Source organism: Xenopus tropicalis, chromosome 1 (assembly GCF_000004195.4).
Source record: "Xenopus tropicalis strain Nigerian chromosome 1, UCB_Xtro_10.0, whole genome shotgun sequence".
Taxonomy (NCBI): domain Eukaryota; kingdom Metazoa; phylum Chordata; class Amphibia; order Anura; family Pipidae; genus Xenopus; species Xenopus tropicalis.
The window spans coordinates 113,396,244-113,420,776 of NC_030677.2; the positions used below are offsets into that span (position 1 = coordinate 113,396,244).

The 24,533-nt window shown below is 39.4% G+C and overlaps 2 protein-coding genes across 6 annotated transcripts in view; one reads left to right on the forward strand and one right to left on the reverse strand.

Annotated features, from left to right (window-relative positions):
• The first annotated feature begins 1,310 nt into the window (after window positions 1-1,310).
• dda1 (DET1 and DDB1 associated 1) lies at window positions 1,311-9,635 on the forward strand. 3 transcript variants are annotated; one of them, XM_012963436.2, is made up of 5 exons: window positions 1,311-1,418; window positions 2,752-2,832; window positions 4,765-4,811; window positions 6,507-6,568; window positions 8,515-9,635. In XM_012963436.2, exons 2-5 carry the CDS (start codon window positions 2,783-2,785, stop codon window positions 8,620-8,622), a joined length of 267 nt encoding a protein of 88 aa, XP_012818890.1. In that variant the 5' UTR covers window positions 1,311-1,418; window positions 2,752-2,782; the 3' UTR covers window positions 8,623-9,635. The 3 variants fall into 3 exon arrangements, with proteins under 3 accessions (XP_012818890.1, NP_001017216.1, XP_031756511.1); NM_001017216.2 differs by having other exon boundaries at window positions 1,349-1,418; window positions 4,760-4,811; window positions 8,515-9,555; XM_031900651.1 differs by lacking the exon at window positions 1,311-1,418 and adding an exon at window positions 1,484-1,781.
• Window positions 9,636-14,596: 4,961 nt separating this feature from the next.
• Window positions 14,597-24,533, reverse strand: part of ano8 (anoctamin 8) — a 57,965-nt gene continuing 48,028 nt past the window's right edge. For all 3 annotated transcript variants that reach the window (XM_004911017.4, XM_002936335.5, XM_004911016.4), the window contains 3 exons: window positions 23,330-23,461; window positions 22,449-22,559; window positions 14,597-20,232 (listed from right to left, as the gene is read on the reverse strand). In XM_004911017.4, the coding sequence (XP_004911074.1) occupies window positions 19,576-20,232; window positions 22,449-22,559; window positions 23,330-23,461 (900 nt within the window). In that variant the 3' untranslated portion in view covers window positions 14,597-19,575. The remainder of the gene's footprint in view (window positions 20,233-22,448; window positions 22,560-23,329; window positions 23,462-24,533) is intronic.

A 24,533-nucleotide genomic window follows, 5' to 3' on the forward strand; every position in this document is an offset into this window, starting at 1 on the left:
GGATCAGGTGCAGGATGAGTTTTCTATTTTGAGTTTTCACTATTTTTGATCAGGGTTGGGCATATATATCAAAGGGATATATACTCTATTTTAAATATGCCCCTTAGAGCAGTGAGATCGGAATCCACTGCAAACAACTTGCTTTTTCTGTTGCAGAATGATCAAAGGTTAAGCCTGATTTTAACAGACGTAAAAGTGTATCATTACATTTTATAATAAGTGGCCTAGCTGGATTTTAAGATACACATAATGCTAGCCATACATTGGCTGCTACCGTTGCAAGATGAGTTGGCATATGTCTATGGCCTGGCTCTGCTACAGAAACATGATCAGGGATTGGTCAAATATTTGAGGGGTAAACGTAAGTGCTATCCAAAAAGCCAAGCAGCCGGAACACCCTGATTTAGACCATCATATGGGTGACAAAACCAGGCAAAGATCCATTTGTTTGGTGTTTCTGCAACAATTCTGCTTTCAATTCTGCTATCTGGTTGCTTAAACTAGGAACCAAGAAGCAGTTTGAAAGTCAGAAATGAAGATGGATAGAGTACGAAAGGATCCGAAACTATAAAATAATTTCCAATATGATAAGAAAAGAAATAAAGATAGCATAGCAGGCTGCATATAGGCAGGTTAATAAACATGCAAAATAAATAATAAAGACTAGTCAAAAAGTTACTTAAGACAGGTTGTTAAACATATTACAAGTTATTATAAAGCAGCAAGTTGTATGAAGATGTAGAAGTTAAATGTTATCTAAAGGCACATTTGCACAGTGTGGCCCTTCATCCCTATGACAGTCGTTCATGAAATTCAGTATATATGGACAAGTGTAGCCAGGCTTGGCGTGGCTAGCCCAGTAGTCGCAAGCATTTAAGATCTCAGCCTACTTTATTTTTTGGTGCGTCTAAAGCGCCGTCAACACAATCCAGAGAAAAATGCTAGGTTATGCTATGAAGTAATACGGAAACAATGTCACCTATAGCTAAGCACACAGTAATATACAGAATTATCGATTGCTAAAGCAGGTGGTCCGCAACACTCAATTCCTCACGAAATATTCTATTGACATTCAACCGCGTTATCAACAAACTTTAAAAACTATAATTCCCAGAACCCCTTGCAACGTGTTCAGCCAGTCAATAGGAAGCTGACATAGAGAGCATGTGATCGTCTGTGAGACAATCAACCTTGATTACTGGACTTCGTCAGAGATTGGCAGTCTCAGAGGCCCATGAGCGTGGCGTATCCCTGACAGAACGGCATTACATCCAATAGGGGAGGGCAAAATAGGGAAGAGGCGGGCGAATATCGGAACGCGATGCCCAATGACAAACAGGGCTGGTGGGTTGGGGTTCCCGCGGTGGATGTTAGTGTGAGAGGGCGAGGCCGGAGACGCCGTGAGGAGGCTGAATATGGTGTGTATATGGTTGTGGCATTTGTTGATTTAAAGCGAAAAGGCCTGGGGTGATAGGCACGTTGGTAGTATGAGAGTGACAGATATGCAGTGTCTGTGGGAAGTATTTAGGCAAGTCAGGCCCAGACAGTGTGCGTATGGCAGCAATGGGTGTGCATGCAGTAGGTCAGGAATTGGCAACTGCAGTCACGCCGAGATTTTTAAGAGAAAGCACCAGTAGTATTGTACGTAGGGATGGCTCAGGCCTTTCAGCAGCGGTCACTTACTAGCGAGTCTTCCCCGGTCACTGACACACAAGCCAAAGAAACAGCTGGATCCAGCGACACTGCTTCCTGTGTGTATTTAGCTGGGACAGGCGTTCCTCGTAAGCCTCTGGTTAACTACAATTCCCATCATACTCTGTTCCACACCTGAGAAATAGAGAGAGAGCCTGTGGCTGGAGCTATCTTTGTACATTATTTGAATCATCAATGCACTGATTAGGGGCCAGTCTACTAGTTGCCTTGAGTAATGATATCAGTAATGTAGGCTGTGTGTGCTGCCCATCAGTGCTACAGATATGTTTGAGGGAGGGTAGATTTGTGTGATCTGCATGTTGCCCCTCTTCCCTGGCACTGCAATAGCTGGGCATCCAGACATACATTGGCCAGAGGGATTTCGATCTGTTGTGATGGACTGTTTAATACTCATTAAAGAGCATTTAGAAGATGCACAGGAAGCTTTTATTAGATAAGTTTACACCCCTTGTTTTTGCTGAAGGGATCCCCCACCCCAAAACAGACATTTGCATGATAAAAGAAAATGTATTCTTAAGCAACTTTCTCACATACATTCATTAAAAATGTTCAGTGGATTTAAAGTCATTTGTAAATGTATTTGCTTTTGAAAGAGCAATCAGTCACATTGTGTTTTGTTCCTGCCAATGCTGGCTCTGAAATGAAGCCATAAGCCAGCTGGAGGAGAAATGACTGGTTCTCAGAGTCAGAACCAGAGGAGAGAAAAGGATCATCAAATACTGCTTTTACTTGCAATTATATAATACTCAATTTGGTTCAATACTGTCCATATACAACTGGCATTCTGCCTTTGTGTAACAGCTGATTGTAGTTGTTAGTTATCCCAGGAGTATATAGTGTGCCAATAACAAGCAGTAACATACTGAACTTATGTATATCTGCCTGTTAATGTATAGGAAGTTGGAATGAAATACCTGTTTAGTTATATTACACTTGCTTGTTTCAAATATTTATTATAAGATCCTATTTATTCCTAATGGTACCTGCCTCTCTTTTTTGCCCTTTAAAAATCTATGTGCTTGCTTTTTATGCTTTCAGGCTGATTTCTTGAAAGGACTACCTGTCTACAATGAGAGTAATTTCAGTAGATTCCATGCAGACTCTGTGTGTAAAGCCTCAGTGAGTAAATGACTGGGAAACACTGCCTTATATTGTGTTATAAGTTTGATCCTATTGAACTTTCAATATTTCTGCATAAATATGAACTAAACGTGATTGGGTTTTTTTCTACTCCTAAAGTACTTAAACTACATAATGGGAACCCAATTAAACAACTCAAAACATAGTGTTTGTTCCTTTATTCATTGAGGAAAATGGCCCAACATTAAATATTTTTCTGCAGCAAAAGTGTGTGAACATCTAAGATTCTCAGTACATTGGAAGCAGTGTCAGGAGTTTGGCGATGATGATCTTCTCTATGTGGGTAGGCCTTGCTTTTTATTCAGACTATCCAAGCCTGATCATACCAACACAAGTTTGTGGAAGTGTGTCTCATGGCTCAAACAAGAGATTTTTGAGGACCTCCTCAGATTTGGGCCTGCTTTGCTGCCTCTGGACAAGGATAGTTTGCCATATTGATGGAACTCTGACCTGTACCAGCAAATTTTGCAGGAGAATGTCTGGGTATCCGTCTGTGAACTTAAGCACAAGAGAAAGTGGTCATGCAGCACGAACCCTAAATGCACCCAGTTGATCTACTCAAGAATGGTTCAAGCAGAAGAAAGTTAATATTTTGCAATGGCCAAGTCAAAAAGGAATGTTTGTGAACTGTCAAGTGAGCCTGTCAGCATTGCTGTTCTGCAAAGGAATGGTCAAAAATGTATCCAAGATGAACATTTACTGGAAACCTTAAGTTTTAGTTACTCCTGCCCAAGGGGGGCACAACAGTTACTGAAAGCAAAAGTTTACATATTTTGCCACACACCTATGTAACATTGGATCATTTTCCTCAGTAAATAAATGAACAAGCTAAAAAAACAAGGGTTCACAAAGTGTGGCACAATTTTTAAGGGTGTTGCATAGAAAAAATAAGGAAAAAACCCCTTTTGCTTCCATAATATTTTGAAACTCTTGTGTTGTCCATGGTGCCTGGGTATTAATTTAGCATACTGATTGGGGACCCACTGGTCTTCCCTAGTTATTGTAAATATACTGCTGTTGTAAGAGACCACAGGGCACATGTACGTCCACAAGTGCAAAGGGGCAATACGTTTGTCAAAATTTCACCTACCACAGATTCCTCCAGTACAGCAACATTAACACAACTGTGTATGTACTTCATTTGCCCCACTCTTTTGGTGTAACTGAATTGCGGTTATTGATGCAGGGTGCTGAGGGAACCCTGGAGCTACTGCCTGGTCCAATGTGGAAGTGGGTCCAGGGTTCCCCTGTGTCAGTCGGCTCAGCAGCGTTCCATTAAGAATGGAAGGCAGGAAGACCTGAGCCCAAATATAGGAATGGCAAGGAGTGCATTTCGAAGCAAGTACCTTTGAGGAAAGTGGTTTTATGTACAACTGACTGCAGATGTACATGAGCCCACATGTTCCCTTAGCACTGGGTCAGCGCCTGGTTTTAGATATATTGGATTTATTTATAAGTAGCACCTCACTAATAATCCATGACTTTTATTACATTTCCCCCAAGGAGTTTTGCAGCATGATAAGTAATCAGTCATCCAGCATGACATTATATGCAACACACCCTTTGTACTAGTTGAGCAGGCTGAATATAGATTCCATAGTTTCTAATGGCAGCAGCATGTGCTATATTTTGTATACCAGTAACTAACAGCATAGTCCATTTCTTTTGCCTACTGTGAGAAGTCATCACCAAGTTGATCTCATCACATAAACCCAAAGTGGGGAGACACAAATGCATTGTGGGTCATGCTGTTCACAACCATTGTTTTATTCAGTAAATACTTACATGTACGGGTTCTTCGTCTAAATATCTATGTATCTATCATCTAATCTTATTTTTCTATGTTATGCTGAATGAGCTTATGAGATTATTCAGAGCTTTCTGATCTGTGAACATTTTCTTACAGAACAGACGGCCATCAGTATACCTCCCCACAAGAGAATACCCCTCTGACCAAAGTAAGTAAATCCTAGGCATTATTTTTCTGTTGGCCTAAAGCAAATGGTAAGTTTTAATTGCATCTGTGCTTCATAAATGTGGTGAAATTTATTTTTGTAGTGCTTTGTTTGTTTTATTGTTAAAGGAGACATATTGGATAAATGGGAAACCCCTAACCCTGTAGGCAATTATGAATAATATCTGGTGCTGGTTTCCCTTTGGGCTAAACATTAACCCTATCTGTAACAATGGCCCCTTTATTGGAGCTCCCTATAGATCCTATCGCTTCTCTGTCTGAGAGAAATGAAGAGTGGGCGTGTCCTAACGGTCCCTGCCAGAAACACAGTAGGAGGGAGAGAGCCAATCACAGCCCTGCACTCACACAAGCACAGACAGGCTTCAGTTCCCTATCAGGTCAGCCTAGCTGCTGATTGGTTCCTATCCTACAGTGCAGGGTACGGAGGGCCGCCGGCTCCCCAGCTCATCCAGAGAATTCAGCCAGCAGGAAGTGGCACAGATGGGCGGGGCTAGTGGGGTTTTTGTGGAATTTCTCAATAAATCAGTCTGAAACACAACATTTTTAAGCACAATCCTTCTATATCTAGACGAGTATAATTCCCTGGTACATTCATATTTTTTTTATAGGATATGTCTCCTTTAAAAATACTTTTGAACATTGGTTCCAAATTATGGTACAGGTATAAGACCTATTATCCAGAATGCTCAGGACCTGGGGTTTCTGGATAAGGGGGTCTTTCTGTAATTTCGATCTACTAAAAAATCATTTATACATTAACTAAACTAAATAGGATTGTTCTGCTTCCAAGAAGGATTAATTTTATCTTTGTTGGGATCAAGTGCAAGGTACTTTTTATTAGAGAAAAAAGAAATCATTTTAAAAATGTGAATTATTTGATTATAATGGAGTCTGTTAGATTGCTTTTCCATAATTCGGAGCTTCTGGATAACCGGTTCCGGATAACAGGTCCTATACCTGTACTAGCCTTTCAAACTGTAGGGTAGCTCAGTTCCTCGTTTAACGCCTTTGATCTTCTTAACTCAAAACGAGGTAATTTTGTGCATGACAACATAATTCTGATATTTGAATCTGAATGACACCCTGAAAAATTAACTACCATTTCAGATGTATGTAGGGAAATAAAACTGTATGCTTTAAAAGTCAACAACATTTTTAGTTCTAATGTACAGCATTCCTATTCAAGAATGGGTCATCATTTTTGGGTTCTTGCTTACCTGGTAACCATCTGATTTTCTTGGAGACAATCCAGCTTAATTGTTATTCCCCAGGCACTTTTATCATCACCCTTTCTGTGCACACTGAGTGATGGTGAAATGCTGCTGGGAATGTAGGTCATTTTTGGTAGTGTTCTGTCCTTATACCAGAGGGAACTTGCTGTGGAAAGTTATGCTACCAGTACAACTATTCTCTGTGGGATAGCAAGCAAGAAAACAAAGTAGTCTTGTACTGATATTCTTCTCTTGCTCTGTATCCGCTTTACTAGTAAAGTCACAGTCATCAAAGTGCATGTAAAGTTTACTTGCATGTGCGCATCCCGTGCCCATGTAGAGAACAACATGCCCCTGTTCAGCTTGTTTAATAATCAAAATTAAAATAATAAAATTAGACCTTAGCAATTGCTTTCTCGTTATATAAAAATGTATGTTTATAGTCTCTTATTTTCCCTTTAATTCAGTCATAGTAACAGAGAAAACAAATATACTTCTGCGTTATCTACACCAGCAATGGGACAAAAAGGTAAGATTAGCAATTTGCATATGAAAAAAAGATACGTATTTTAAAAGGCTGATCTCAGGGGCACAGATATATCAAGACTCGGAACTTGTGTCATTTTGGTAAAAGCTGCTTTAGTGTCTTCTGCTCTAAAAATCTATAAGTTTCCAGTATTAGGTAATTGGCTAAACCCTAAACAACCCTAGATTTTGTACCTAAAATTTGTGCTTCAAGATGTTGTGATGCAATTTTTCATGTGTAGTAACCAATGGCACCCAGTTGGCAGTAGGTTTCAATCAGTGTAGATGGAATAAGACTAATAAAATAAAAGTGTAATTGGCTATTGTTGGTTAATACATGGCTGTTAAAATGTTCATCTGTTTGGGAATAAAGCTATTTCTATTCATTTTACAATTATGCATAAATACACACTATCATACGTTTCTGTGTGTAAACAGTCTAGTTGATGATCACCTCTGCCTTGCCCACCTTTGTGTCTGTGTCTTAAACAGAGCAGATAAAGAGGAGCTTTTTATGTTGCGTTTAATTGGATTATAATAAGATTTTAAATCGTATTCTTTGCCCTGTCTCCCAAACACCCATATCCCCATCAGCATGGATTGCATTATCCATGCCCTCTATGCACAAATGCCTAAACTCTTGCAACTGTGTATTGGCCCTTTAACACTGTAGTGTTTAACTTTTTTAACTTTAATCAGGAAAGGCTATATTATTTCATGCAAGTGCAATGGGCCTAATAAAGTTAATATTCATATTATTACCAATACTATTGTGTCATCATATTTACCAGAGGACAAAAGGCTTTTCCTAATAGGTTTCCTACTTAATTCAAATTTAAATTTTCTGTTTGTGGGGGAAACAGTAATAGCCCTCAGGAACAGCCTTTTTTTGTTGGCCCCGTTGGATTCTGATTAGCCTCTTAGCTTCCCACTTGATTTCTTACTATGAAGGCTTGTCTTGTGGTAGAAGCCACCCTGCTGTTAAGGGCTCTGGCACACGGGGGAGATTAGTCGCCCGCGATTAACTCCCTGTTCGCGGGCGACTAATCTCCCCGAGTTGCCTACCCCTGCCATCCCACCGGCGAACATGTAAGTCGCCGGCGGGATGGCAGACGCGGCGGCGCGATTTCGCGCAAATCGCCGAAAAAGACTCGCGATTAATAACTGCAGTGTGTAGCCTGCAGCTTATTGTATACTTGCCTGTAGAGATATTGGAGACTGTATAAATCTATAGAGGTCCTAAGTTTGTGTATTTTAAAGGAACAGTAACACCAAAAAATTATAGAGTTTTAAAGTAAATAAAATATAATATACTAGTGCCCTGCACTGGTAAAAGTTGTGTGTACTATAGTTTATATAAATAAGCTGCTGTGTAGCCCCGGGGGCAGCCATTCAGGCTGGAAAAAAGGAGAAAAGGCACAAGTTACATAGAAGATAACAGATAAACTCTGTATAATACAATAGTGTTTTATCTGTTATCTGCTAAGTGCCTGTGCCTTTTCTCCTTTGAATGGCTGCCCACATGGCTACACAGCTGCATTCTTTATATAAACTATAGTAGTGTTTCTGAGGCAAACACACCAGTTGTACCAGTGCAGGGCAGCAGTACATTATATTGGAATTTCTTTTATACACTTGAATTTTTTGGTGTTACTGTTCCTTTAAATGTCTGTGTGGCTAGCTTTCAGCCATTGTGTGAACTACGACCCTTAGTATAAAAAAGGTTGTAGATCATAGATGTAAAGGTTTAATGAGCAATATAGTAAATTGTGTTAAAGGAACTCTGTACTCTGTGCTATTGATATTGGCAATGACGGGTGGCAGCAGCCCTAGAAGTGCCCATGACTGAGGCATGAATTGCTGGTTTATAGCTTGGGTACATTTTTGTTAGGATAATAAATTGTGCATTCTTAAATAAAGCTTTTTAAATTGTGTGTTCTCCTTCACTAGAATGCTGCAAAGAAAAGAGATCAAGACCAATTAGAAATTGGAGAGACGTCGGCTCCCCCACGAAAGATTGCCAGGACAGACAGCCAAGAAATGAGTGAGGACACATAGGCGCCTTTTGCAAACCTTCCTTTATCACCTCTTGTCCCACTCCACCGTGTCCCTCCCTTTGTACACAGGATGGTTCTCCGATGTGTCGGGAGCAACACAGCCTTTCCTCGCCCTCCAACCTTGCCTTCCCTTTCTCTTATGGTCCATAGGAGCCAAAATTGTATTTATTTCTTCCAGATTTTATTTATGCTGCGCTGCAAACCGTTCAAAGAGAGGATAGTGTTAAAACGTGAATAAACTTTTTTTTTTGGGTTAACTTTTTTTTTGGTCTCCCCCAAGTTGCTGTTGAGTTTGGCGTGTACAGGTTTATTTGCCCCACTGGTTAGAGGAGGAAACTCTAGGTTAGATCAGACAAACCTGCTTTTTGCATCTCTTGTAGTCAATGAGAATATGTGTATATACTTTTTTTTTTTTTATTTTTTGCATAAAACACCTGTGCACAGCTATTTTATTTTCCCTTGTCACCCGTTGGTACTGGCTTTCCAGTCAGTGGGTGTTTCTTTGCAGAAAAGGCATATTCACTGTGTTCCACTGTTACTAGAGCTGATGGCCATAGCATTGGGAATAGAGTGGCTTGTAGGAGTCCATGCATTCAGCATATGAAGATTTACTGCTGTGCCATAAATAGGCTGCCTCGTATCCCAGAGGTGACTCCATCACTACATACTATAATCAATATGTTAGGCTGGTATTAAGTGTAGTCAACGTCACAATTCTATATTTAGGGAACCTGTCTTGTCAGCTAACAAAAAACAAAAAAGCACCTGTATCCAAGTGTGCAAGCAACAAATGACTGTTATACGTGATGTTTAAACAATGCCGGCGTTTGTTGCGCTGATGGTTTCCAACACCAGAATGTGAGGTCGGACCATGTCATCTTTGCTCTGTCGCTGGCCAAATTTAGATTAATAAATTTTTTTTTGTACAATTAAATTTGCCTTTGTTATTACTATAACATTTTTGGGGGACAGATGTTTTAAATGTATATTATTTCATTAAACACTTTAAAATCATGAATGTTGTCTCAGCCCAGTATTACATAGACGGTTGCTATCCAAGGCCATGGCGCTTTTCTGGTTTCCCTGAAGACTTCAGTCGAAACTTAGAATCTATAATTCTTAATTACGGATAAAATTCATTATTCTTTAAAGCATTTTCTCATAAAAATGATTTAATTTTCTTTTCTTCACTTCGGTTGTTATAGAGTGGGCATGGGTCTGACCTTACTCTGATGTCCTGCTTGTAAATTGAGTTTCCAGACAGGAACACCTGGTTGTGTATGTAGCACATATACATTGTATGTATAGTCCATAAACAGAATCCTGATAGGGAGCCGAAGCCTGTTTTGGCTGATTGGCTATCCCCTCCTAATGTGCTTCTGGCAGGGACCATTAGGACACGCCCACCCCTTTTTTTGAAACATGGACAGGAACCTGAAAGGATCTATAGGGATTTAGATCTGCACTTATTACTGGGCATCACCAGAGTCCATTGGTTTGTCTTCCCAGGTCTTAGTGCTGCTGGAAGCAACATGATCTGCAACAGGGACTCAGTTTTCGGACTCTGGGTTTAATAATGTACTTCTAACGCCACATGTAGACCAAAAGCACCCAGTTCCAGGGGCACCAAAGCAACCCCAAATTACAAGTGAACCTCCTCTGTAGGGACGCAGATTGATGTATCCACAAGATTAAGTCTAAAAAAAGTAGCATGTATTTCCTGCTGATAACATAGGTCAAGGCTGTCTAACTGGAGGCCACCCAAAGGATCTTTATGGCCCTAAGTCTGCTCAAAGGCTCCACAGACTTCACTATCAATATTCTTCATATAAATGTGTACAGTGACCCCTGTAAATCATTATATAGGGCACTGTCAATATTTATTTTTACAAAATTATGGTTGGAGAGAATTCTTACAACAGAAGCATTCATGTGCTTAGTTAAGTATTTTTAGATTCTGTGGTGCTTATTTACACACACACACAGCACATTTGCACCTGTGCAGTAACCCACTGCAACCAACAGGGCAAGGGTCAAGTAGTATTGACACCCAGGGCATCCCCCTACTCCCCACTCCAAATGCACCCTAGACACATTGGTTTCTTCTGCAGGAAGGACAATTAAAGCTCAAATGTAATTGGTTGCTACAGCCTACTGCAAAGGGGCAAGTTTTCAGTAAATGGGCAAGGATAAAGGATTGTTTATATATGTGACACAAGCGGGCACGACAATGTTACATGTATAGAATGAAGAACATCAAAAGGCAGCAGCTCTTTTCAGTCCAGGATACAAGTAACAACAGGCTTCTTTCTAGTTCTTTTCTTACCTGGTTTTTAGCAGTTCACACAAGGTTGCCAAGGCAAGTCTAAAGAACTGTACCATGCACTTGCTCATGGTTTGGTAAATAATGTGGAATAATAAAGTATTTTGTTGAAATATATTTTATTGCATTTCTGCTGATTTTACAAAAATATGAGAAAATAAATTAAAGAAATAAATATCCCCATTCCCCAGGCTTTTGAGTAAAAGAAGGGAAGCAGAGTATGTGTTAGGCTCTCTGTGCAAAGAGAGATACAGAGATCATAATGCAAAGCTTTACCAGGGAAATGTCCCACCTACTAACCAAGTACCATGTTACTGACTCCATTCTGTCTGCTGCTGGAACACTGTACCGCTTATATGTTCTTTGTTACGGGGCCAATGGATGTAACTCAGATTCCAGTGAAACATCACTAGGCATGAAGCCATGTCTTCTGAGACCCTTACACGCTGTCTTGGTACCCACTGCCTACCAATTGTCCTTTCTGCCATAGGAAGTCATATACAGAGCAATGACAGTTACTGTACATTTATTTTAGGCACACGAGTGTGCAATTATATTCCACTTCCAATGTGAGGTCAGCTTTAGAAGCCAGGAAGTTGGGCTTTTTTTCTTCTGAATGACACACTCTCCTTTCTGATATTAATGCATTCAATAAGATTCAACAAATATTGTCATCTGCCAAATAAAACCCCATACACAATTGGCATGTTAGCTGTGGTTCCTACTACACTAGCCAAAGAAAGCAAGTGATTGGCCAAATGCACTCTTCACGTAAAGACTCTTTTATCAGTGACCCTTAAGGGGAGATTTATTAAGACATTATCGTATCCAATCCGAATTTTTCCCATTCGGGATTAGAACTCGTGTTTTAATGAATCGGCCCCTTAGAGTTAAGGTGATTTAAAGAAAAGCACAACAATTTTGTTGACCATTTTTCAAGTTACATATCATTAAATCCAATACAGACAGGGATTTACTAGCCCATAAAGACCCTTATGGTTTATTAACATTACTGTCACAAAGCTAAGTTGTGTTTTCACTGATTAAACCTAAGCCCAAACACTCAGTTTCCAGCCCAAGTACACTTCTAAGCCCCCTCCAGAGTCCTCTCTTACCCCTCCCAAACCAACGGCAGTTTTGGGGGTCACCAGTGATCTTAATAGGTAAAGACAAGGGAGGCCTGTTGCGGGGGCCAAGGTTTTCACCAGGTTTTTCTCCTCCTAAAAAAGTACACCACACACAATAACTTTTCTTGCATTTTTTTCTCTGTTTTTCTACAATTTATTATATAAAGTAAGATTTATTTCCCCCATTTTATTTCACAGGGGCAGCTCAGCAAATCAAGTTGCTGGTTTTATAAACAATTACAGTGTGATGTATTAGTTAAAATCTCAGCAACTAATACATTAAATTGGACCTCCTGCCCCAGTGGAGCTTACAATCTAAGGTCCCTATCACATTCGCACAGTGGAGTCAGCTTTATAAGGAGCCAGTTAACGGGCCTGTATGGTTTTAGAGTGTAGCAGGAAACCGGAATACCTGGAGGAAACCCAAGCATACACGGGGGGAAAGTGCCCCAGACTTGGGTCTCCAGTACTGCAAGGCAGCTGTGCTACCCACTGAACCACAAATTGTTTTAAAAAGTCATGTTTTGTGGTGTACTTTTTCAAAATAATACATTTTTTGAAGGTAAACTTCCCCTTTAAAGAAGAATTTGCCATTACTGCTCAGAGCTACCTGCTTAAGGGTATTAAAATAAAGTTCATAGATACACTGTGGTCAGTTTCATCACCTTTAAGAAACTGTCTTTGGAAAAAGGTTAACATAAAGCCATTCTAGCTTTCTTAGCAGGCCAATAAATATTGCCAATTGTGTATATTGCTCAGCTCTATTTACAAATTGGGGTTGATGCACTAAACAAGTTTCCACATAGATGAAACACTTCTTGTATCCAATAGCAACTATCTCATTCAATTCAAATACAGTAAAACCTAGGTGCCTGTTTTGATTTTACTTTAATAGGAATTTGAAATTTGTGCTCTGAATATTCATCCAAAAATACTAGTTAGACAAAAAACACAAAATATATATGTTACCTATTGTAAAGTTCATGTGATTTAAAAGTACCAGTTACACCAGGAAATGAAGATGTCCTAAGGGAAATGCAATACAAATATTGCACCAGGGAAAGTAACCACTGTTAGTGAGGTGGCCAGTGAGTATTAATACCCCTGGAGTGGCATTGGATTGTGGATTCTGGCAAATGCCAAAGGGGCTGCTTTTTATTTATGTGAATTTCATTGTGCAAAACTGATTAGTTGCTATAAGTTACACAACTTGCAAGCTGGCAAACTTTTATGACATGACTGCACTTTGGAACAAGTCAGCATTTTAAAAACTGATTATTATGAATCAGCAGTAACCAGTCCAGTCTGCTTTAACCAGCTCTTTTCTGCCCTGAATCATATTCCCTACCCCCTATAAAGTTGCATTATGTTAACACCCCATAGAACAGACTGGACTTGGTTCCTTGGAGCAGCACAGTACCAATCTCAATTGCTTTTGGCCTCTTACACACGGGTGTTCTTCCTGCATTAGCCACTTCCCTGCAGCAGAGTATAACCTCACTGAAAAAAAACTGCATTTATTCACGCGATTCCTTGTGGTACACATCAAAGATACACCGCAGGGAACTGTATGAAGAAACACTTGTGTGTAATAGCCCTTAAAATATACAACACTTTCTTAAACTGTATAAGCAACAATGCCGAAATAATGGAATCCATCATGAATACCCAGTTTGAAATTTCAGAAATCTGATGTACTTTTAGGGGTCATGGATATATATTATCTAAGATTGTACTGAATAGGACAGGTAAAGCTTTCTTTAGACAACAAATAAAACTACAACATGGCTGATCACAAACTTGCTGCTTTAAAGGAAACCAATCACCAAGTCTGGACTGGGATTCAGAATAGGCCCTGGCCTTTTAAGTACACAGAGGCCCAAACCGCCCTCCACCAGCCCAATTAATAGTGACTGTCTATGGCATCTTACAGCCGCCCCTCTGGCATTTGCCAGAATCCACAGATTGCCAGTCAAGGGCCTGAGGTATTGATACTCACTGGCCACCTAGCTAAAAGGGGTTACTTTCCCTGGGGCAAATATTTGTTTTGGATTTACCTTACCAGTCCAGGTCTGGCTATCACTGATGGGGGGGTAATAGATCCCGCACTCTGGTTAGAAGAAGCAATACTGTTTTGCCCCAAAAATGCTTGTTGCAAATAATGATTAGTCTCCGAGCTTGCTCATTATGCACGTGTGTCACCAAACATGGCTGCCCCACTGGAAAGCCCCAGAGCTTGCTACAAGCATTTTTGGGGCAAAACAGTATCTTTTCACCCAGCTGGAGTCTGAGCTGTATCAGCCAGCACCTCCACTGAAGGGAAATTATTTTATTATAAAGGTGCCCCTTTAAAGAAAGGACTACTGCTTCAATAAAACAGTTTTCTATCAACAGGATAAAAATAACTTAGTTTTAATAAATAGTTCATTATTTGGTGTTACTGGGCTTTTAAATTCTGTTAAGAGAGAATGGTTAAAGATGATTGTCCTATTTACTGATGAACAGTAAGGTTTGCTCAGTCGATCACTGCATGGGAATCTCTGGTTTAGTACATCTGCCCCAGTGCCTTTTAATCAGCCCTGCTGTTTACATATCATTCCTTGAAGCGCATTCATGTTACATTGTTGCTTACATAATGCATTTAGCTCGCTACATATATGTAGCTTCTTACAATGCTCAAGATCCTATTTCACATGCTTGAATAAAATAAACGGTTCCCCACAGCTGATGCCTTGTCGTAGGGTACAGTGCACACATTAATGTTGTCAAGCATAAGGAAAGCCCAATTATTTGCCTCAAATCTTAGCCCTAATTAAAACAAAGTTGCATAGTTATGACATTTTGAATCTGAGATGAATTGTTTTCATTTGATAACATGCAGAAACCTTTCATGTAGGGTGCTGGAGGTTCATAATGTAATGAAATAGAAACTGTGGCAAGAAAAACGTCACTTGCGGTCTAATACAATGCACTGGAAATCATTGTGGCTGGTACCTAGTCATAACCTTGCTGCAAGTCTAACCTATGTCAGATTCAGAACAAAGAAAGAAAACTCATGTTATCCAGAAACGTAACTAGCACCAGATTCATTTGCCCCTGGGAAGAGTAGAGAACCATTTGTAGGGTAATTAGGCCTGAATTGTGTTCATCAAAATACTCATTTATTTAAGGTTTATAGAACAGATTTTCGAGTCCTTGTGGCAGAACTACCAATCCTACCCTGCAATGTAAATGGAAAAGCAGTCATGGGTACAATTTGGTATAAATGATCTGCAAGATGGAAACACTGCAAGATGGAAACCTGCTATAGAAAGGCCCACTTCCACTTGGAATTAAAGCTAGATATGGTTGCTTTAGCCATGACTGGTCTGCTGGATGAGACTGGACCATATAAAAATAATAATACATATAAAAACAGAAAGAAAGGACACCTTCATTGTACTGTGAGCACTTTTGTTTGGTGTGTTGTAGGCTGTTATCAAGGCAAAAGGGTGTCAATAAAATGGCTGTCAATGGTAAGAAGAATATTTTTGCACTTGAATAACTGAAAGCTAAACATTTACTTGGTGGTATAGGTGTTCTGGTTTGGACATAATAGACAAAAACGACAAATCCATGAGAGGCACAACCCACATAAAGGTTTAAAGAAGCCCGCAGTTAAAAACTCTCTCAGTAACTCACCCAGTAGAAGTTACTGCTCCAGATATAGATCTGACAATTGCATTTTCTATAGTGCTCCTTATATCACAGTAATGCAAACCAATGACAAATTAAGACAGATTTCACAGGACTCCAAACAGACTCATCAGATATGGAACATAAATGCACAGACACTTAAGAAATTATTCGGATGCTAGTGTCAGTGCCCGTGGTAGTATGTGGTCTATCAGTTACTGGGTACCTCCTCATGCCCTCAGAGATCCTTTACTTCACAACAGTTTACAGGTAACAATATGTACAAGGCTTCTGCAGCCCTCTCTAGTTAATATTTTTGCCTGATACAGCCTATTTCATTCCCTTGTACTTCATTGGGGTCCAGCTCAATACCCATTTTGCCCGGTTTAAATGTGTCTGGCAATAGTTTGCAATGCCAACATCTGGCATGTGATACAGTAAATCTGAACAACTTTAGGGAGGGGAGACAGCGATGGCATATTCTTCAGTATCGCTATGTGGGCCATAGGCCTATGACTGCACACGCCATTCTAACAGCTGAAGAGTTGCACAGTGCACACCCATGATTTGTACTGATATAAACTCCCCACTCCAGTCCCAAATTGCATTATAATCTGAGCATTAGCCATTAGTTTTTCCCTATTCAAATAAAATATTACCAGACTTGAATTCTTGCTTAAAAATTAGAATCTAAAAAACTCAGTTGAATAAAACCATGCAAAAGAACTTAAATGCACCAAATTCATATTGTACTCATCATTTTCAATGGGTCTACAAACTCTCAAAAAATTAGAAACATTCTTAACTAATTAAAATTAAAAACACTGCTCAAGCATACAAGTTGTGGAAACAATAATTCGAAGTCATGAGTTTTAGAGCAAAAAAATTTGAATTGTGGTGGAGATTTGAATTCAAATGTTAATAAATAAGCCCTTATGTATTATATATGAAATTTTAGTTTTAAAATATATCAAAAGCCAAAACACACAAAAGGGTCTAGATTTTTCCTACACAAAATTCATTTGTGTTGATATCACCAATAAAACCCTCTTTCAAATAAATAAATCAATGTAAACTACTGCTCAAAATATCCAAATTATTAACATGAGAAGCCAAATGGAAAGGTCTTTTAACTAAACTATTAAGACGAACCTGATACAGGCAGTACATTCAGCACAAAGCCTTCTGCTTGTCCCCTTGTTGTGTTCCTTATTTCATAAACATAGTCGTGAACATTACACAATCCAAAATGTTCTTCTTTAAAAAAAATTAGGGATGCAACGAATGAACTATTTTAGGATCTGGTCGAATCCCAAATCCTTTGTGACAGATTCGGCCAAATACTGAACTGAAGAAAGCGATAAAGTCATGTGATTTTAAGGATCCCTATCAAAGATATACACTAATACCTGCTGCACCGTTTCTCACTGAAATGAATAGTGTGTACTAACTGGACATTTATTTTGATCTACTCTGCCAACAGACGCCTCATATCTATTTCACACTCTAACAGTAGAAGCCACCTACCCTGAACTATCAATTTCTACTTCTCCGATCCAATAAAAATCAAAAAAAGTGTTCAGGAGTATTTGCCCCAAATTTGTACAATCCTTTACTGACTTTCCCTTTTCCTCCAATAGAAAGTGCACTTCGTAAAGAAGGTTCACTACTTTCTGGCTTCAAACTGCATATGTTCACCTTTACATAGGTGTGCACAGTTAAAGTTACATTTTATTAAGTTTTTTGCTTAAGTCTGCTTCTGCTAGTCAATACCCTTCTATTATGTTGATTATTAAAATATTACTGGCATTCCTACTATATCACAAAAGAAAAAGAAAGAAGGCAACAGTCATGAGATTATAGGATATAAGTCACTGGTGTCCAACATGTTACCCTACAGATGTTGTTGTATTAAATCTTTCATTATCTGCTTTTGTTGGACATGAATTTGGCATCTGTCTAGAAAAACCCTAGAGAATATTGTAATTACTGCCTAGCCTTTATAACACCAATATGCCGCTCTGAAAAAAGTTACTTAAGGATATTCATTTTGGTGCTGAACAGATAACTGGAGAACAAGTTATTTAAGAAATGAAAAACTTATAGAGGGGCCCTGAGACATGATATTTATGTTACAAGTGTACTGATGGAGTATAATGTGGTTTGAGCAAATGGCCATTCATGGCAGATGCACCAAACCAGTCATGAAAGGTTAAAGCCTCCACAAAATATATTGCTGTACAGGCAACCAAAACATCTCAATACACTAAGTCCAAATGATCAGAACTTATATGTGATCATCAGTATTTCAGTATTCAGATTCTAAGAAGTTGCCTTCCCATACAATTAAGTTCACATTCAGTCAGCCATATAGAATCCTGGATTCTTTACATCCCTAGAAAGTATTTACTTCCCCATAATTGGACTGAAAATAAGAAGAAAAAAAAATGTTCTAAAGATCAGACTGAAGCAGTTTTATTGAGCAGTTGTGTACTGGCTCAGGGATTGATTTCTCTAAGAGATTTTCTAGCCACTAGGATAGCTTGGTATAGCATCATCATTTTTATGCCACTTGGCCCCAAAACATTAAGTACACATTATGGATAAGTAGCATACAAATGATGAAGCTTAGAGTTCCCACCATGTTTATAGGGGTTCTGTTGCTAGAAGCAGCTCCTATTTGAATAGCAGATACAGAGATTAACATTCAGACCTGCATGACCATTTCTTTCCAGTGCCACATTCATAGTGTGTTTCCTGGATAACTTTACAAAGACCAGTATTGAGCCAACACTTTGGAACACATTTGTAGGCATGAATCTTTTGTGATGCTAACATTTTTCTGACACTAAATGTTTGCTGTTTGAGGAGCAACAGAATAAAAACCATGTCCTGCTCTAACCTTCTCTCTCAGACAGAGGGGAGTTTGTTGAGTGTAATGCCTCAAGGCAATTTTTTTTTCTTTAAAGAAAGAATTGGAAATTTTTATCCAGTGTTGTCCTTTAGGAGTCATGAAATAATTGCTTTCTCCCTCATAGCCAAGTCAAGAATAGTTTCCAACGCAAAAGAACATTGCCAAAGACCTGTCTTCTAAACCCTTCAACCCTCAAAGGAGCCTGTGCTGCATCAACTTTAAGAACACCTGTGTTATTTGGGTGGGTTTGGAGGTCTTTTCAGAACTAAGCAAGAGCTAAACAAATTTTTTATATGTGGTTATATGGCCTTCTCAACAGCTTCAGAGGCCTGAAATAAGGCACTGCAAAAGACAGGCCACCACCAACAAACCACTACACACGCACCATGCCTCTTTAACCCGTGACTTTCTATATAATCGTGCTTTAAACATTTTTTGTTCACCGAGAGGAGAAAGGCTACATTAGGTCACTGTATAGAGATACCCAGCAATGATCTACACCTCAACATGGTAGCTCCACCGGGACATCTGTATTGGAATATGAAAAATCCCTTATTAAAGAAATAAACTCATTGTGTATGGTGCTACATAAACTCCCTGCATGAAAGACTTGTAATATCCACTCAGCATAGTCAAGGGTAAGTAGATATACTGGGCATCAACAGACAGTTCAGAAAACCTGTCTATGCGAAGGGTGGAAGTTGACATAGATACCATACTGTATTTCATTACGCAATGCAGCACTTTCTTGCCTTACAGTGATACACATGTATGCAGCAAGCTGTACCAGTGCAATGATAGCATTTCCAGGCCAGTATACCCCTTCACATTCTGCAGCTGGAAAATTTTTGTTTTCAGCTAACAACCCACCTCCAGCAGTGCCTCTGTGACCTTTTTCAAGGGAGGAAAGCACGGTTATTGTTTTTGTGCCTTGGTTTGTTCTTCACCCTCCTCCGTGGGTCTATCCTCTGAAATCCCATTTAGCTGGGACTTACCTGGCACTGTACCATCAGAGGAGGCAGTCCCAGCTGTTGCTCCTCTTGGCTGTGTTGATATGGGTGGACCAATACCATTACCACCCACCTGTCCCTCACCCTTTCCGCCAAAGTTAAAGAGCTTGCCTGGGTGGAAAGGCTTTGTAGGAGAATGGGCTCTCTCTTGGGAGGATTCTCTTTTTGTTTCAGGGGATTTTAGAAATTTGAAGCTCAGAAAGCTGGGGATTTTGGTGTCTGTCGCTGGAGGGGACTGTGGAGATTTGGCATTGGTCCCTGATAAGAACTTGCTTTGCAGGGGAATAATTTGTTTAAGTTTCATCACATTATTGCTGGCCAAGAGGGAGCTGGGTCTTTTCGGCTTATCATGGCTGCTCCCTCCAGGGGGGCCACCTTGCTTGGTTTTGCTTGAGTTCTTTTCATGATTCTGGGAATCTTGTCCAGAGTTTTTTCCATCGTCCCCTCCACGAGATTCTCGCTCTTTCCTCGCATGGTAATCAGCATGGCGCTGTCTCTCCTCCTCCTCACGCTTCCTGCGCTGTTGCTGCTGGTAGCGATGCTGAGCTTGTCGCTCATGTTTCTGCATAGTCAGGGAGTGAGTGTTAGTGTTTATATCTTTTCATTACACCTGCCTGCTAGTATAGTAGGATACTGATTTATATTAAACTGTGTAATTTGCACTAATATAGTTATTAGTAGGGATGCAACACCAAACTGAACTCAAACCCTAATGGGATCTGCCTGTCCTTTCACTGCACAAATGGTGTGGGTTTTAGGCAGAAAATGCACATTTAAGAGTTTTTTGGCTGAAATCTGCCTAGTAAGTGCAGTGAAATGCAGAGAAAATGTCACCGCACTTACTTGCATTTGTGAAGCAGAAACACTGATGCACTGACACATTCTCTTATTTATCAATAGCTCTGTTAAGTAACCAGAATTATTTATGAGTGCCATATAATGGAATAACGTACAAGGCCCTGCTGATGTTATTCTACGGTTACTAGATCATTTTAAAATCACAGACATACAATAAAAAAATAAACTGTGCCTTTATAATGTATATCTTATTGCACTTCAACAGTGGAATCAAACAAATGTTGCACATTAAAGCCAATTAAGCACTGTGATTGGCTATTAGGTAGCCCCATGTGGACTACTAACCTGCAGGAGGCTCTGCTTGGATTAAAGCTGTGTTTCTGTGCTTCGACAATTTGTCTTCAAGCCAGAAATGTAAAACTGGGCACCTACTTTGAGACCACTGGGAGCAACATCAAAGGGGTGGTTAGCAACATGTTACTCCCAAACCACTGGTTGGGGATCACTGCCATAGACAGTCACTATGTCTTGGGCCCTTGGGGACCTGTTTGGGCCTCTGTGTACTTTAAATGCCAGGCCTATTTTGAATCCCAGTACAAAACTGCCTCAGGGCATTGGACATGCACCTTGATTCCAGTAGAAACATGTAGTGCAGCACCTTGTATAATAAAGACATTGGCAATGCTTGAAAGGTTTTTTGTGCTCTCCAAATTACTTTGGATTTTTATACTACATTTATACAGAGACCACATAAAAATGCAACTTGTTTGCAATCCGTGCTGCCCAGCAATTTGTATTTACTAGAAGTGTTTCTGATATTTTAAATTATCCAGTAACCCTATGTTATTTAACCTATAGCATCTGGTGCTAACTATCAAAAAACATTACCAGCAGACTCCTAGCAATGGGCTAAACAGAAATCTAATACTGTAAAGCTATATTTTCTCTCTCACATATGTAAGGGGTGGTTTACATTTATGTTAACTTTTAGGGGCAGATTTATCAAATCACAAGTTCGAATCCTGAATGGGAAAAATTCAGATTGGAAACAAAAATTTCTGAAGATCCCAAATATCACGAAAATGCTTACGAAAAAATCGTATTAGTCACGATAATATCGTATCGGCGATCTGAAATTTTCGTACTGTACAACTGTAAACAGCGGTAAAACCTTTCCGATTTTTTCGTGCAAGCGTACGAAAAAATCGTGCGGCGTACGAAAAGTTGTGCGGCGTATGACAAAATCGCGCGGATGCACGGAAAATTCAGCGAAAATACGCTCGGAGTGTTAGAATGAATGCTCCAGGCATTTGTGCCTTTGTAAATGTGCCCCTTAATATGTTATAAAATGGCAGATTCTTTGTAACTTTTCTATTGGTCCTTATTGTTTAGTTTTTTAATTATTTGCCTTTTTTTGCTCTTTCCATTATTCAAATAGGGGTCACTGGCCCTAGCAGTCAAAAACTATTGCTCTATGAGACTACAATGTTATTGTTATTAATACTTTTTATTGCTTTGCTTTTTATTCGGCCCCTCTTCTATTCATATTTTAGTTTCTCATTCAAACCACTGCCTGGTTGCTAGGGTAATTTGAACCTTAGCAACCAGATACCTGCTGAAATTCCAAATTGAAAAGCTGCTGAACAAAAAGCTACATAATTAAAAAAACACAGAAAATATAAAGTGAAGACCAAACACAAATTGTTTTAGAATACCAAGCTCTACATCATACTAAAAGTTCATTTTAAGATGAACAACCCCTTTAATTGTATAAGTGCATTTAAATCTATCCATTTTGCACCACAGAATCAAAGATACTGGGCTAGGTGTTGTTTTTCCTCTTTCTATCGCCTCTGGCACTGACCACTTATACTGAGAACATTCATGACCCAACACAGGAACTATAATTTGGATCGACAAGAAAGATAAAAAGAAAGGACTTTCCCTTTAATAGGTGTTTTAATTCCCTGCCTGGCATACCTTAAAAGCTTCTCTTCTTTGATATTCCAGTTTTGCCATCTCCTCTGCCACCCATCCAGGGATGTCTGGGATCACAACGTGTATTATATACTTCAGGAGCAAAGCAAAATGCTGTAAGCAGAGCAAACCAGAGAAAAAGACTAAAATCATAAGTACATGGAAAAGAGTATTCTATCTGCACCCCTAAAAGCTTTTACACCATCAGAAAAAAATGTGGGGCCACAAAGTACATTATTTCTTTGAGAGTTATTTACAGAAAGAAAACATGACTGAATCAGAAAAAGATGAACCCTTTTCATGGAACTGCCTTAAGAAATCTAGTGATACACATATATTACCGTAAAGAACGCTGCATGGTGTTTTATAGGCTTCTTGTCTGTTCAGTAAATAAGGAGTACATTTATGTGTTATAAATATTATGTATAAGTCAGTTGCAACACGAAAAAACAAAAAGTCCATCAGCCATATAAAGCTGGACTATTTTTCTGCAGCATTTCTCCTCCTTTGTTGCCACTGATTGACTGCTGCTAGCGTTAAATTCTGGAAAGGAACCCTGCAGATTATTGAAGAGAAGTTGAAAATGATGTCTGCAACTTAAATGGGTCTAGCAAATGGCACCCAATCATTGCCCAGTGTGAAGTTGTATTCATTTAAAACATAGAAAAGTTAAAATTTCACTCTACAATGGTTAAACTTGGCTGCTGCAGAAAGGTATGATTTTAGACATAAGATGACAAAATCTGTGCTGTGTGTTTACCCACAACATGCAGTGAAACAAGATTACACAGTGGGCCCTGGTAATACAATAATGGCGCAGAGCAGCAGGGTTTAGAACTAGAAAGTAAGTCTGGATAGGGCTGCTGCTAGAATACAATACAAACCTCAAGCACCACAATAAATATGATTGTTGTTTCGGGCCCCAGCCAGGGTAGCAGTCTTTGAAGCTGTCCACACTGGCCCATTAAGTAGCAGTTTACAATAATGGCTATAACCCCCATCGCCTCCATTACATTCTGAAAAATAAAAAATAAAAAGCAGTTAGTCTGCTGAGAGTATGAGACACTTTTCACTGAGAGGCAAGTAATATACAATTCAATTGCCACTTGTTTCATTGCACCTTATACATACAACACTAGACACATATATAGAGGGAACCTGTTACATTTAAATAATGTGTTTTCTAATTAAATCTGTTTCCTCTTTTCATTTACTGGGCACTAGATGGGCACAGTATTGATAGAAAAGTCTCCCCACTTGGAGAATCTAAATAATGTTTTTATTTAGCATTGAATAGGCACAAGAAGGAAGCAGTAATGATGGTAAAGACCCTGCACAGACTGTTGGCCGACTGTTGTTCCAATGAAAAATGTAAGATGATGTTTCATGTAGCTCCACTTCTTCTGGAAAGAGATCCAATGCCAATACTTTTGCTTTTCAAATCCACATCCATGGGACTAGTAACTGGACACTAGGGATATCCTGATTAGCAAGCATCTGCATATGCTATACTCAAGGGACTGAGTACAGTGATCCTAGCAGATGATGATTATCCCTACAAAGGATATGAAAGGACCTGTACAGACAGGGCTGCCTTCATGTTATGTGCCATAATTTTGTTCCAAGTTTCACTGACCATCATGAGCACGCCACAAAGACCTTTGCAATAAAAATGAATCTTCTCTGGGGCAACGCAAACATATGCCCAAAAACTACAAAGGTCTCTCTTGGACCTAAAAGGTAGGGCAATAGATTTAAAAAGCTGCCCCTCAATGGTCAGGTGTCAGTGGTGTAATGAATGTGGTAGTGAAGATGGATGGCCTTAATATCTATGGAGGAATGATACTGGCAGGACTTTATAGCAGCCACCACTAAGCAGTTCTTCTCCATCTAGAATCAGAAAAGCTTGATACAATCTGACTTAAGAATCAAGCTTGAGTGCTGATGGCTCTTTAGGGTGTTCTTTATATGTGCAATACAATTAATACAGACTTTTAGCCCCTTGTTAACCTGCTATTTTAGGAAAGCCTGTACTTGGAGCTGAAGACTAGAAGGGTGAGGGCTGTAAGCACACTGGGGTGCTAATCA